Raw genomic sequence first — 14,954 nt, 5'->3', positions numbered from 1 at the left:
TGCTTCTCTGGAGTGTTTTCTGTTCTGTCATTTTAAATATGCAGAACACATTTTTGACCCTTTTACATTTGCCTTACTTCACTTTTTGTCCCCCCCATAATCATTACACATATACACATACACATACATACATACATTGAAATGATGTTGATTTCTTCTTTAAGCACTATAAAATCCTTACGTTATAGGATTTATTTTCAGAACATCTATATAACATATATCAGAAAAAAATTAGAAAATGATAGTGCAGTTGGCTTAATATCACTTTATATTGGGTATAAAGTACCTCACACACAATATAGCCTTGTCTGTTTTCTTCTGACAATAACTTTTCAGTAAAGTAATTTTGTAAATGCAGCTATAGAAGAAACAAAGTGATTAGCCTTCTTCTTTTGTATTGTAATCCTGCTGAAGTATAATTTCCTCTAAACAGAAAGCAGCAAGATAAAATGTTGACATGGAGATCAAAATTATCCTTGTAACTCTCCTCTTCCGTTCTACAGTAGGATCACTTCAGATTAATTGTGGATGATCTCTGCTGATGCAGTGACAGTGCCCTCCTCTGCTTGGCAGCAGTGCTATCCAATCATATACCAGCTCTCAAGTAGCTTCTCGGGGATTTGCGGAGGAGCTTTCCTAGAGCCAGGATAGCCTGGTTTCCCTGTTTGTGGGAATCAGATGATTAATTTGGGAGGCTAAACCAAGAAGCTTTAGAGGACTTGCTCCTGAAACTGCCACAGATCTCTTTGCAGGAGCCGTCTTGTCTTCTTTGTCACCAGATCCACAAGAAACAACAGTATGTCATTTTCAGTGGTCAGACGTCACAGTCTGGGTCTGATTGTTTCTGGGATGGTTGACAAGAATGAGGGTTGTACATGACGGGGGCGTGAGAGTGGTTGGGAACATTAGTGGGATCTCCTAGGACCTAGATGGTATGGATAGTGACTCTTAGCCAGCCTATGAGATTGGTGCGTGGGTGGCTGTTTGTCTGATGGGTTATAATGTGGTTGTTGCCTGTGTTTCCTTGGCATGAGATTGAATGCTAAAGTGCCTCAGATTCTTTCCTTCTTATATATATATGGTTTTGGTGGTGAAGTATGTGGGTCCTCTGTGTTGGGCACCAGGAGGACTGGATTAAGGAATATTGGGGCAGTGGTACATTTTGGTGGTAACTGGCTTTAGGAGGTATGGCAGGAGGGTGGGCCACCCTCAGGGAACATGATCCAATGCTTTATACCACGGTTTTGTTCCAGTCCCAGGACCCATTCCCGTTTCCTGATCAGCAGACCTAAGAAGGCCCTGGTTTTCTGTGGCTGCTGCTAAATGCCAGCTCAATCTTTAATAAAGCCTCCCTCATTTGGGGATAGATCACATATGAAACGAGTGGCCTGATGTGTATTATTGAAATCTAGCTGGATCCAGAAGGAAGAAGTAGTTCCTCTTTTGGAAATGTGCCCATCTAGGTATCAGGCATAGAATAAGCTGAGAATCCAGGTGGAGCGTGTTGAATGCTATTTCAGAGTCTCTGGTGCTCCACAAACAACTAGACATGAGATTCTCTTGAGTTCTAGGGATCAATTGGGATCATTGCTACTGTAACTAGCTTCCCTGCTGAGTAGTAACCACCCTTTCTGAGCTTCTTGACTCCAGTTTGCAGGTTCAATTCAAGGTGTTGGTTACAACTTTTAAAGCCCTACCTGGCATGGGACTGGGACACTTGACAGACTGCCTTACATTAACTCAACCCTTCTGGTCCGGCAGGAGAGATGTATGGAGGTACCACCAGCTATGGAACATTGTTGGTTACGATCTAGCAAGAAAGCCTTTTGTGATGCAGTTCCCACCCTGTGAAATATCACTTCCCCCAAGGTGAGGTTGGCCCCAACCCATTTGGCCTTTAAAACATGGTTTTATCAACTAGCCTGGGGATCCAATGGTGGAATGAAGCCTCTTAGGTGATTATATGACAGTCAATAAAATGAACTCTCAGTGTCTTTCTATCATTTTGTTTTTTATTTGTTTGTTTCTTGTGCTTATTTTAATTTAAATGGGATGATTTAACAGTTCAAGGTGGGTTTTTTATTACCCAGAGTCATTTTGTGAGATGGGCAGATATATAAATGTAATTAGAAACAAAAATAAATAAATATATGCCTTTGTTTCTTTGGTTTAGAACCACATAGTCTAAACATAATATTTCTACAAACTAAACAGAACATTTATACTTCTATATACAACTAATCAACACAAATGAATCAAGTGTTAGAGGGTTAAATGTTGGGCCCAGGTGGGTAGGTATTTCTGCCTTTAAAATGAGGCAGCCTGTGACAGAGCCTTTAAATAAGAAACTTACTGTACAAATGCTCAGGCTGACTAGTAAGGTCATATGACATATGATCAGGTTCTTGTTTGTGTGCATTTCCAATAATCTTCAAATGCCAATTTTCAATTTGGTTTCCCTTTAAGAAGGAAAAAAAAAGGGGGGGGGAAACCACCCATCCCTCTAGAGTTGAGGGGGGGGGAGAAAAAAGAACCAATTGCCATAGCAACATGAGTTAAGGTTTTTCTGTTTTCTGTTTCCACAGATCATCTCCCTGTTTACTAATTTTATTAAAGAAAGCAAGTAAAGGTTAATTTCTCTTCTACAGCAAACAAATGAAGTGCCAATGAACAGCAGAGAGATCAAAAGATACATGTGTGCTTGGTCAATAGTACCCTAGTATGCTGGGTCTGCAATAGCTATATAGGAAGGACATCAGTATTCAGCTGGAGCATGCATTCACATTTGGACTTAAAAAAACATGGGATAAGTGGAACAATAAGGGATCTAAGACCCATTAAAGGCAAGAATATTGCTCTTGCCTTCTGGCAAGATTTGTATTAGGTAGGTTCTCAATATTTCCACTTTCAAGAAATCCAATTTATATAGCATGCTTCCAAAATCAGCATTATGCCTAGCTACAAATAGTGCCTAAAATGGTTTTATTTAAAAATCAAATCTCCTACACAATAGACTCAAACATTCAGTTATACTGCAGGATTTGTGTGTGTACTTTCATAATATGGCCTCTCCAACATAGCTGTTAACTTTATAGGAAAGGCACAGGGAGGGGACTAAAATGGTACATTAAGTTCTATATTGTATAGAAGTTATATAGCAATGATTCCACCCTATAAGTGCACCTGGCAACTAGGAGAGAAGGGAGTGGAATTATTAGTGTTCTACCAGCTATCAGAACAAAAGAGTTGGAAGGGACCTTGAACATCTTCTAGTCCAGCCCCCCTGCTCAACTGGGAAATCCTGTATTATTTCAACCAAAATGGTTGTCCAGTTTCTTCTTAAAATCCTCCAGTGCCGGAGCATCCACAACTTCAGGAGGCAACTCGTTCCACTGATTAACTGTTCTCACTGCCAAGAAATTTCTCTTTATTTCTAGGTGGGTTCTCTCCTTGGTTAGTTTCCATCCATTGCTTCTTGTTCTGCCTTCAGGTCAGTAGTGGGATTCAAAAATTTTTTTACTACTGGTTCTGTGGGCATGGCTTGGTGGGTGTGGCAGGGGAAGGATACTGTAAAATCTTCAGTCAGAGGTGGTATTTGCTGGTTCTCCGAACTATTCAAAATTTCCACTACTGGTTCTCCAGAACTGGTCAGAACCTGCTGAATACCCACCTCTGCTTCAAGTGTTTTGGAGAATAAGCTGACTTGTTCTTCTTTGTGGCAGCAGCCCTTTAGATATTGGAAGACTGCTATCATGCCACCCCTAGTCTTTCTTTTCATTAAGCTAGCCATACCCAATTCCAGCAGCCATTCATTATCTATTTTAGCCTCCAGTCCTCTAATCATCTTTGTTGCTCTTCTCTGCACTCTTTCTAGAGTCTCAACATATTTTTACATTGTAGTGATCAAAAACAGGATGCAAAAAAGAGACTTAAGAACAAAGCACTTCCACATAGCACCATTTTCATGTTTCAACCCCTCCAAATCATTTCATAAATCCAAAGCGCAACTATCTCCATTTCTGCAGAAAAGGCAGTAATTGATCCATGCTCTCCTTTCAACAGACCAAGAAAAAAGTATAAAAAATGGAATTCTATAAGTACACTGCATCAAGGAACCACAGATCCTGGAAGAAGTCCCTTTACCCACTCTGTTTTATCTAAAAAGAAAAGAAAACACTAGCAATCTCACATCCAGGTTTTCAATGCATGTTGTATGTATTTATCTGGTCTTTAAAAATAATTCTGAGAATTTGTAATTGGGGTAGCTGCCAGCTCCGTTCTTCCTGTATTAAAAATCAATCTTCATTCATGATTCAGTTGGACAACTGATAAGTGTCACTTTAATGGATCAAAATCATAGTAAGATAATCTGTAATTTGTCTAGAAGCTGCTTATCAAAACATTCATGTAGAAGGTATGTATCAATAAATAAATATTTTTTTAAACAACAAATTTAGGTTAACTTTGTTTATGTACTTTTACATCTTCTCTGTGATGACCCGGGGCGTGGCACAAAGGCAACATAGTCAGTTAATCAATAAGAGTCCCTTTATTAGCTCCAACTTTGCCCCCAATGTCCTAGTTACCTCCTGGCTAGAGAAAAACTCTCCCAGGAACCAGCCTTTGACTGTAGAGAATCAAGTCCAAAACATAGTCAACAAAAATTGTAACTATAAGTCCAATCAAGGCAAAATGAGGTAATTAGTTTGGCAGAGCAGGAGCAATAATTCCAGACATGAAGGCACCACAAAACTCAACATGGTTGGAAAGATGCCAGGAACATAGATAAGCAAAGTTAACACAAGATAAACTCATGTTTGCTCCCAGCGGCTGTTGCACACAGCCTGCATTTCTTTTAAACTTTCTTCCCAGGTGTGGCTAAGGAAGGGAATCAGGGCATTTTCCTCCCCCATAAGCCACACACCCACATTGCAGTCTTCTTCGTTCCTTCCTGCATGCCCTAGGATGAAGAGAGGGTGGGCCTGGTTCTTTCCCTGAATTTTGTCTCCCTTGTTTCCTGCTCTTTCCTGCTCTTCCCAGCCGAACTTTGCCCTTCCCCAGTTTCCTCCACAGCCAACAGAGCCACACTCCCATTCCCTTCCAGCTGTTCGTCTTCCTCCTTGGATTCAGACTCTGACAGGGGCATAACATTCTCAGTCAAAGCTGGGGGAAATGTGGAAAATAGATTATAAAACTGTGTCCCCCCAATAAATCAGGCGTGTCAAACTCACAGCGTCACATTGTCATCACATGATGCATCACGGCTTTTTCCCCCTTCACTAAAACAGGAGTGGATGTAGCCAGCAACATGATGCAATTGGCCCACTGGCCATGAGTTTGACAACCCAGCAATAAATCAAGCAAAAATATTGTGAACATATAGCAGAATCTATATACAATATATAAAAGTGAAATACCACTCACACATCATCTCCAGAACCATAAAGCGTACACACTTGAAATTTGGCATGTATGTTCCTCTTGGCTTCTAGGTGCTCACTAAGAAAGGAGTTTTTTTAAATGACCATCAGAGCACTAGTATTTCATATATTATTATTAACATGCTGTGATGCTAAGTTCTACTCCCCCTCCCCACCTGCAAAACACAAGCAGAGCAGAAGGAGTTTCAGTTTTAGTTTCATAGCAGCAAGCAGCTTTAGTACAAAACAGTTGAGCTAAGCCATGCCCAGGCTCCTTGCTGTCTCCTTCTTGCTCACACAGCAAATACTGTTTCAGTTTCCAAACAGCCCTCAACTCTCTCACACACTGACAGGACGCTAGGCAGATGAATACCAATGATGCTGGTAGGAAGAGGAAGAATTTTTTTCTTCTTATTTTCCTCCCCAAAAACTAAACCTGATCACATAGTTTCATACCGAAGCACGGGTATCCAGCTAGTAGTCTGAGATTTTAAAAAATTACATGCACAGACAAAAAGAGCAATTGCTACTCGAAATTCAGTTCTCAGTCCTCTTCAAATACAGAAACAAATTATATTACAAAGGTGAATTCTAGGCCACTACTTATATTAGCATTGGCGTTTAAAAACTTTAGGGGAAATGCTTAAAATAAAAAAGTAAAGTTCTTGTAGATAAGAATTTATTTGCCAATTCATTTTCATTCCTCTCTAGGCTACTCCTCGAAACACAAACCATCTGCTTTTTTTTATCTATTTACTGTACTCTATATACTCAGTAGCTGCTCTTGGTTTTGGCAAGTCCCCACCAAAACAGCAACAGAAAAATGAACCTTCTTTTTCCTCCCTCATTTTCTCTGTACTTATTTGAATTCCATTTAGGAAAACAGCCTCACAGTATGAGAATCATTATTCTACAAGCAATGAAAATACAATGCATGGGGCCTTTTCCACCCATATATATGAATAGGCATTAAGCATAGTAGGGAACCTTTAGTTGTTGTATTTCTAGTAATTATTTTGACAAAGTGATAACAGCAAGCAGAGTGTATATATAAAGAAGGACTCTTTAAGATTAAAATCTTAAGTTAGAGCACATACATGTATGTCTAGTTCTAAATCTTTCTGGTTAAAGAAATGTATTTACTCCCCTGCATTTCATTTCTTGTTATAGGAAGCTTGGCAGCGGAAGTATCATATTATCTATACTTGCTTTGTATCCTACCTTGTTGGCTAGTACAAGGAAAAAGTGGATTATTTCTATTATGACCACACACAACTTTTTAAAGGAACAGTAGGGAAAACATGCCAAGTATCTAATTTAAATTATTTTATTTTCATTTTTCTTTTACAGTATGCACTACATTTTGGTAGATTTAATACACCTCTCTAAAAGAAGTTAAATATGGAAAGATTCCATTGCTTTAAAGGAAAAAGTGCCAATAAATCATAACAAAATTCAGTCTATTCCATATTGTTCCTTTGCTAGTAAATATATGTTGATGTTCCTAAACTGATTTTCCTTAAATAGTCGCTATTAAAATATAATGCTTGGTCTTTCAAATCATTTCAGAATTATTTCATTGGCTTGATAAAGACAAGCTTGTAAATGATTACTTGCCTGCTTGTTTGCGATGAATAAAAATTGCCTCCAAAGAAATTCAGTATATAGAATCTTGAAAACGGAATGTGATTGACTATTGTTTTTCCAAACTATTGATGCGTAAGTATGCTAGGAAGGATTTTTGCATGCTAGGAATTTTTGGTGGACTTACTTCCAGAGCTGCTGTATTTGTTGTCTTAGTAACTAGTGTGGCTTGAAATGTCTGCAGTATAAATTGCTATTGGCCAATTAGTATCAATACTATGTCTAACTAATTCCTGCATTCTCTTATGCTGTTTCCTTGTGACTAATTTTAGTTCATAAGCTCTTGAAAATAGGAACAATATCATGTACACTACATACAGTGATACACTGTATAAATAAATAGTAATTTCCATGGCAATTGCCACAGAATTCTAGAATTATTGGAGGTCCCTAATTCTCTCATAGGATTTCTCATCTGATAAACAGAACTATTGCTCCAATATGCTAAGACTAAGCACACACAAAAAGTAATAAACACTTTATGTGACAGTAACTCTTAAGATCAAAATGCTTCTGATAATCAGAAAAGCCAGATAAAGTGAATACACTGATTTCACTCAAGATGTTACCATAACAGGGCTAGAATGGATTATTTTCTCTAAAAAAATTAATAGTTAAGGAAATATGCCTATAGAACCAGTTTCTAGTTTAGATAAGAGATCACAAAATTTCTTGTCCCTACAGCCTCAGCATGTACAACTGTAAGTAGTCAGCTCAGCATGCTAGGTGTACAGTATATTGAAACAGACATGCCAGCAGCAATGCTAACAGTGGAAACACCAATGAAATCACAGAACTCTTCAGTATAAATGTTGATGAAATACAGTGAGAAGAAGGGCTCCTTATTCTGCAGTGCTTCAGATGGTCACAGATTGGACTCTACTGTAGCATCACTCTTGGCTATAAATATTAAGCTAGCTGACTAGCATGTATATACCTCCCCCTCCCCAAGGTATTTTCCAAGGTGTTCAAATAAATATATTCATGTTTTTTTGGAACTGTGCCATTTAAGTGGGTAAGCATACACAAACATTTTGCTAAATAGTCACAGTTACTGGTGAGCTTTATTAATAAGATGCCAATATGTTCATAACAGATAATCAGAGTTGGAAGGGACCTTATAGGTCATCTAGTCCAAACCCCCTCCATCCAAGCGGGAGATCCTACACCATTTCTGACAGATAGCAGTCCAAATTCTTCTTGAAAGTCTCAAGTGATGGCGCTCCCACAACTTCCGAGGGCAAACTGTTCCATCGGTTGATTGTTCTCACTGTCAGAAAGTTTCTCCTTATTTCCAGGTTAAATCTCTCCTTGTTCAGTTTCCATCCATTATTCCTTGTCTGGCCTACAAGCTCTTTAAAAAAATAGATTGACCCCTTCCTCTCTGTGGCAGCCCCTCAAATATTGGAAGACTGCTATCATGTCTCCCCTGGTCCTTCTCTTGACTAGACTAGCCAAGCCCAGATCCTGTAACTGTTCTTCATATGTTTTAGTCTCCGGTCCCCTAATCATCCTGGTTGCTCTTTTCTGTACTTTTTGTAGAGTCTCAACATCTTTTTTATAATGTGGTGAACAAAACTGGATGCAATACTCTAGGTGTGGTCTTACTAAGGCTTTATATAGTGGTTTTAGTACCTCCCTTGACCTTGATTGTATCCCTCTGTTAATACAATTTAGGATTGCATTAGCTTTTTTGGCGGCGGCTGCACACTGCTGGCTCATATTTAGATGGTTGTCCACTAAGATTCCAAGATCCCGCTCACAGTTACTGCTATTGAGCCTGATTTCACCCAGTCTATATGTGTACTTTTGGTTTTTCTTGCCTAAGTGTAGGACTTTACTTTTCTCTACATTGAATTTCATTTTGTTACATACGGCCCAGTGTTCTAGTCTTCTTGGGTGTTAGCTATTCCTGCCAGCTTAGTATCATCTGCAAATTTGGTAAGTTCCCCTTCTATTCCCTTATTTAAGTCGTTAATGAAGATAGTGAAGAATACTGGGCCTAAGACAGAACCTTGTGGCACCCCACTGCTTATTTCTCTTCATATTAATATAATAAAGCCAGAGAAAATGGCTGTATAGAATGGCATTGCACTTTTCCCTTTAGTTGTAAAAAAAAGTATCTTAGCTATTGAAGAGTGTAAAAAGGGAAAGTGAACTAGGACATGTGTGGAAAATTTCAAAGAGTATTTATGTTCAAAGGTTAATATTTGGGGTTTGCAAAACTCAGTAAGTGATTATGATTTTTAGGCTTCACTGGGATTTTAGATAACACATAGCCTGGGCATTTATATAACCTACCTTCTTAACTCATATCTAGAGAAATAAAAACCCTATGCATCTTCTTTTTTATTTGATAAATAATAAGGAAAAGATTCTCCATCTCTATTAGTTGGAATAAAATCAGGAGAGGAGGGTTATCATAACTGTGCCGTGATTTTTAAATAGCATTCCACATTTTATAATGGGATTGAGAAACTATCTTAGTAGGAAACACGGTTAAGTCCTTGGAAGTTTAATCAAGCTTTTAAACTTTTCGATACAGAATACACACATAAGCATAAACATTATTTTCTTAGGAAATGTTGACATGGGAGGAAAAAGGTTCTTTTATCCGAGCTGATGAGACTAGGGATATTAAAGGGTTAAGCATTCCTGATCTAGGGTATTGGAAGATGGCATTTTGGTAAGTGAAGAACAGAAGAGGATATTGTTTAATAAATGGCTTGACTTGTGCCATAATGATCTAAGTTTGTCTAAACAAAGGTCCAGAAACCCACAGGCACACCCTTGCAACCGAGGGAGAGATTCTCTAGACTATATTGTCTTAATATGTAATCATTGGCCTATTAGCTCTTTAAATTTAAAGTGCAAAGTGCAGCTTTTTTTTAAAATCAGGGAAACTAAGCTAGTGATTCAACTGAAACCTTTCAGTGAATATGCTAATGAGGAAGGAAATTAAGATGTTCTCCCAGGCTCTGGATCTCTGCAGTCACTAACTGTAGATCTTTTCTGCCAATCTCAAAAGCATGGGAGCAAAGCAGCAGCCACATAACTAATCTTTCTTCTTCTTTTTTATTTTATTTTGCAAGGCTATAGATCTCCTTCCTTCAACAAAAGATACATATTCTCCCAAACCCACATACAGTAGAATCTTTCTAAATAGGAAAAAAAAAATAAACAAAACCACGCAGCAAATGCCTTTCTACAGCATTCCCCATTTAATCACAAGAAGTAATTCTTTCCCCTTTCTTTCAAGCGATGTGCTGCTTTTCAGCTTCTTGCACATATTAAGAACCTATTAATTACTGAAAGTGAAGCTGCACTCTTCTAACCTTAATTCCTCCCATGTTCTTTATAATTAGCCAGTAGTGCATGTGTTATTAGTGTGACAGAGATAAAGTTATAGAAGAGGTTTTCTTACATTTATCTTTTTTTCATTTTGGGTTTTAGTACGATGATGTATAACCTCCCTAATTTATGATGACGAACATATTGCAACTTTAAATCATATGTATGGTATCGAGTATGGATTGGTACCAAGAAAACATATGATGAATTGCACTGATATGCAAAAACTTCTTCCTATCAGAAATAATTGAGTTTCAGGACTAAGTCTTGAAAAGTAGCCCCAATGTTTGGTTAGTTTCTATTATTTTTCAGCTTGAAGACATTATTAAAATAAGGTAAATAGATGAAACATCAATTCATGTAGGTCTTTCCTATAAAAATATAGCAAAAGGAACCTTAGATATAATAATCCTTTTAAATATAATTGTATTTAGGAAATTATATATAATTGTTAAAATATGGGTTTTAATGCACATATAGATACAGATGATAATGATGAAATATATTTCTCTAATTGTGAAAATGAAAGGAACCTTACAAGCAGCATACCATCATATTTCTCCATAGGAATGCTGATTTTCAGAGTATTCAGTATTCAATCTATATCGACAAAAAAGCTGATTATTTCCTCTGCACAGTACAGTTAAAATAAAGAGTTCCTCTGTTCTGTTAATTAGGATATTACATACTTAGAAAACTAAGGCTGATCTGTTACTAGGTGATGGTTATTTTTTTCAGTCATTCTATAAGCAGTCTAATTTCAATCACAGATCTACATTTTGCTAAATTTAGACACCAGAGTTATAGTGCTTGAGAACATAAAATGGTGACGAAGAAAAAGTCAAATGTCACAGCTTTTGCTTCTACTAGACAGTAGTCTAGGTATTCTTCTACCTGTTGTCTAGTCCGCTATTACATCGGAATGCACTGCAACATGTTTTCCCCTCTAAAGTGATACAAACTATTCTTAACTCTTACAAAACTGCTACCAACGGTATTCCTCACCATGAAATAAAATCTCCCTTATCGGTGAGCCTCATACATTTGATCAGTGCCAATTAAGCATGAATCTCTATACAGATATTCCTAAGTGATAGTAAGATTAAATAAACTTAAAATAACAAGTGTCAGGTGCCAATCATGATGCATTTAATGAAAGAATCAGAGGTCTAAGTCTTCAACAGTAGCTGAAGAAGAAAAAAACTGTACAAAGATTATAACTTTTCCCACTGGCTTCCTTCAGGATTTAGTAAAACAGGATCGGCATTGATACCATTGGATGAGCCCATTTAACTGATACATAACATCCTTTCTTGAGAAACTATCTCAGTTCTCCCTTTCAAGCTAGCAAAACTGGTGGCATAGGCAGCTATTAACAACCACATCATAACAATCTGACTTGCTAAAACATGCAAATGCGTGCATTTCTTTTCCATCCAACTTCACACACACATACACGCACACGCACACGCACACAAATCTGGAACAACAGAGCTGAAACACATAGCAAGGTTATTAAGTGGCATCAAAAGGAGGACAAAGGAAAATCTTGGCTGGTCAAAGAGGATCCCGGTGAGCAAACTGTAACACCGTTTTCTTGTACTCCCAAGAGAACAAAAAAAGAATGAGAGCACCAGAATGTGGGGGGAAATGAAATGAAAGAGTTTTCTTCTTGCAGCAGAGAAACCGGATGAAATCCATCATGGTGGGTATCCCAAGACCACAGCCAAAGATAAGGTGGCTGGGAATTCTTCCAGTTTTAACCCCAAACATATTTTGAGGGCCCCAGAACACACACACACGCACACACACACTCTCTCTCTCTCCCTTCCTCTCCCTCTCTCCTTCTCCCTCCCTCCCTCTCTCTCCCTCACCCCCTCTCTCAAAGGTCAATCTTTATTTATATACAAGCTGGCCTTTCAGCACCATTTTGAAGCATGTCAGATATTTCAATTCCTTGTTCTCTATTCAAAGTGAGTAAAATGAGATCAGAGGCAGTAAAGAGCCAGGCTCCACTTGTCACCTGCAGTAGCTCCAGGGATGTAGCCGAGGGAAGGAACTTCAGTGCACTAAAAACACAACTTGCTTTAGCTCCAAACTCTGCAAACCTCAGAGCACAAATCTCAGAAAAAAATAGAAAGATGTCCTCTTTGCCCCTTGCCTTGCTCCCCACCCGCCTGGAAACCCAAAGTAATTCAAAGGAAACCAAGAAGAAGAAGGGGGAGGGAGGGAAGGAGGGAGGGGAAGGCTAGGGGAATCTCCATGGATCCACACTTCACAAAATGACCCCATCACTTTAGAGGGCGGCAATTTGACATAATTAAGAGCACCTATACACGTGGAATAGATAGCAGAATCAGGACAGAAATGTTGGAATGTTGTATTCTTTTCAGTATTTTTCTAATAAAATAAAAAATAAATTAGGGCAGTAAAAAAACCAAAGAGCAAAGAAAGGCGGAAGCATCTTCAATTTTTTTCAAGAAGCCAACTACCGAAAGAGACTTTTGCTGTATGCTGGTCACACACACGAAGCTGAGTTTTAACAAGGAGCTTCAAGGGAAACAAGAGAGAGGCCAGTTCCAACAGTGGCAGGTGCTGTTATCTTGGAGTGGCAGAATCATGGTTACCAGTACCTCTCCCACATGTACCCTCACACATACACGGAGACATAAAACGCCGCTTGCCAACTTGAAAAAGGCCAGCTAATGAGAGGCAAAGGGAATTCAGAAGCTATTGGTGTGTGTGTGGGGGGGAAATGGAATGAATTGTGGGGCCAGGGCCAACAATCAACTGGAAGTTGTGTAATCCTCCAGTATTTTGTCCACCTCAATTTCAAAAATAAAAGAATCCCAACCAAGCCAATGTGGGTTGATTGGCGAGTGGCAATGGAGTGATCCCCGAATGTGGGTCTCTGCCTGCCTGCCTCCATGCAAGAGCATAGAGAAGGCTGGCAAAACCTACACACACACACACACACACACACACACACACACACACACACAGGCTTTGCCCATTTTTTTTTTAGGCTGAGCATCAAAGGAGAGCTTTCTGTAGAAGCTGGATGGAAAGGAGAGAGAGCCCCAAGGAGGATGACTCAAGCGCTGCTCTCCTTTCCTGCTGGCTTTCTGCAACTTGCGAAAGGTACAAAGTGCTTAGCCAAGCTGGTCGGGGCAGGCTTAACCTCAGAGCCAGCTTCTTCTCCGTGGGCAGAGGGGAAAAAAAAACGGTGGTATGTGGGGGCAAAGAGCTCCATGCCCCTCGGAAGTGGAAGCATGCTATTTTTAAAAGGATTTGGGGAGGGGGGAGCCTTGATAGCCACCTTTAGCATTTCTTCCCCCACTCCCATCCATCCAACCATCCATGCAAGTGCACCTCCCTCCCTCCCTCCATCCCGGGATAGTCCCGGACACAAAGCAACAGACCATCCACAAAACACAGGAGAGCCATAGGCGCGGGGTGGAACAGCAGGTGCCGTTTTGCCCTCACCGCCTGACCGAGTGGGCGGTGGGCAAAGAGGGCAAGGGGCCGTCATGCCCGACCGCCGCTCTTAACAAACGTCCCCTCGAGGGGTGTCTCGGTAAGGCAATGCCTGGCAGGGAGACCAAGCAAGCCACCCGGCCCGGGAAGGAACCCTCTCCCCTCCCCCCTTCCCCCCCGAAGCCTCCCGGTTCGTGCACCATCCTCTTTTGCCTCCTCCGAAGGAGGCAGCTCCGCTTGGCTGGAAGAAAAAAAAAAACGCCGCCGGCGCCACCGCTGCTTACCCTGAGCTGCAGTGAGGAAGCCCGCGCTGAACACCACCAGCAAAGCCTCGAATCGCTTCCACGCAGTCATCTCTGCAGTTATTCCACACACATAGAGAGGAGCGGCGGGCGAACCAGCTAGCGGGAAGCAGCCGAGGAAGGAGGCTGGTTGGTGGGGCGCGCGGGCGGGCGGTGAGAAGCGCGCGGGTGGTTTTGTGTGGAGGAGGGGGGTGAGACCTCGCGGGGACGCCCCTCAGTTGCGAGCGCGGCTTCTCGTCCGGGCCCCGAGTGCCGGAGGGACTAAGGCCGCCGGGGCCAAAGAGTCACCAGGCGATGCCAGGCGGCGGCGCAGCGGCCGGCGAAGCTCCGGGTGCCGCGAGTGGCAGCCGCGGCGGCCGAGCCTTCGACGCCTCCTCCCGCAAGACTGCCTGCCTGCCTCCGCTCGGCTCCTTCTCATAGCATCAAGTGCCGGCGAGCCCACTGCGGGGACGGGCGCGCTGGAAAGGGATCCTCCGCTCCGCGACTCTCTCCTCTTCCTTCCGAGGCAAGGAAAAACAACAGCCGGCAACCTCGCGACTACGTCGACGAAGAGACGCCAAGGCACGGGAGGCGAAGAGAAGCCACAGGGGAGGAAGGAGGCGGCAGGCTGTTGGAGAAGCAGCAGCAGCAGCAGCTGAAGAAGAAGAAGAAGAAAAAGAGGAGGAGGAAGAGGAAGAGGAGGAAAAAGAAGAAGACGGGAAAGGGCGCGGGCGTGAATGGAAGGGGTCGCCCCTGTCCCCCGTCTGGAGCAGACAGAGGG

General features: G+C 41.0%; 1 protein-coding gene across 1 annotated transcript in view; it reads right to left on the bottom strand.

Annotated features, from left to right (window-relative positions):
- The window catches only part of CSMD1 (CUB and Sushi multiple domains 1), a 1,143,868-nt gene extending 1,129,197 nt beyond the window's left edge, over positions 1-14,671 (bottom strand). The window contains exon 1 of the mRNA XM_087916392.1: positions 14,177-14,671. Coding sequence (XP_087772518.1) covers positions 14,177-14,246 — 70 coding nt within the window. The 5' untranslated portion in view covers positions 14,247-14,671. The remainder of the gene's footprint in view (positions 1-14,176) is intronic.
- Positions 14,672-14,954: the final 283 nt, after the last annotated feature.

This window comes from Pseudonaja textilis, chromosome 1, assembly GCF_049901715.1.
Source record: "Pseudonaja textilis isolate UNSWEBS1 chromosome 1, rPseTex1.2, whole genome shotgun sequence".
In the NCBI taxonomy this organism is placed as follows: domain Eukaryota; kingdom Metazoa; phylum Chordata; class Lepidosauria; order Squamata; family Elapidae; genus Pseudonaja; species Pseudonaja textilis.
Note: the sequence above shows the minus strand (reverse complement) of the source record. Positions and strands in the feature narration are given on the sequence as shown.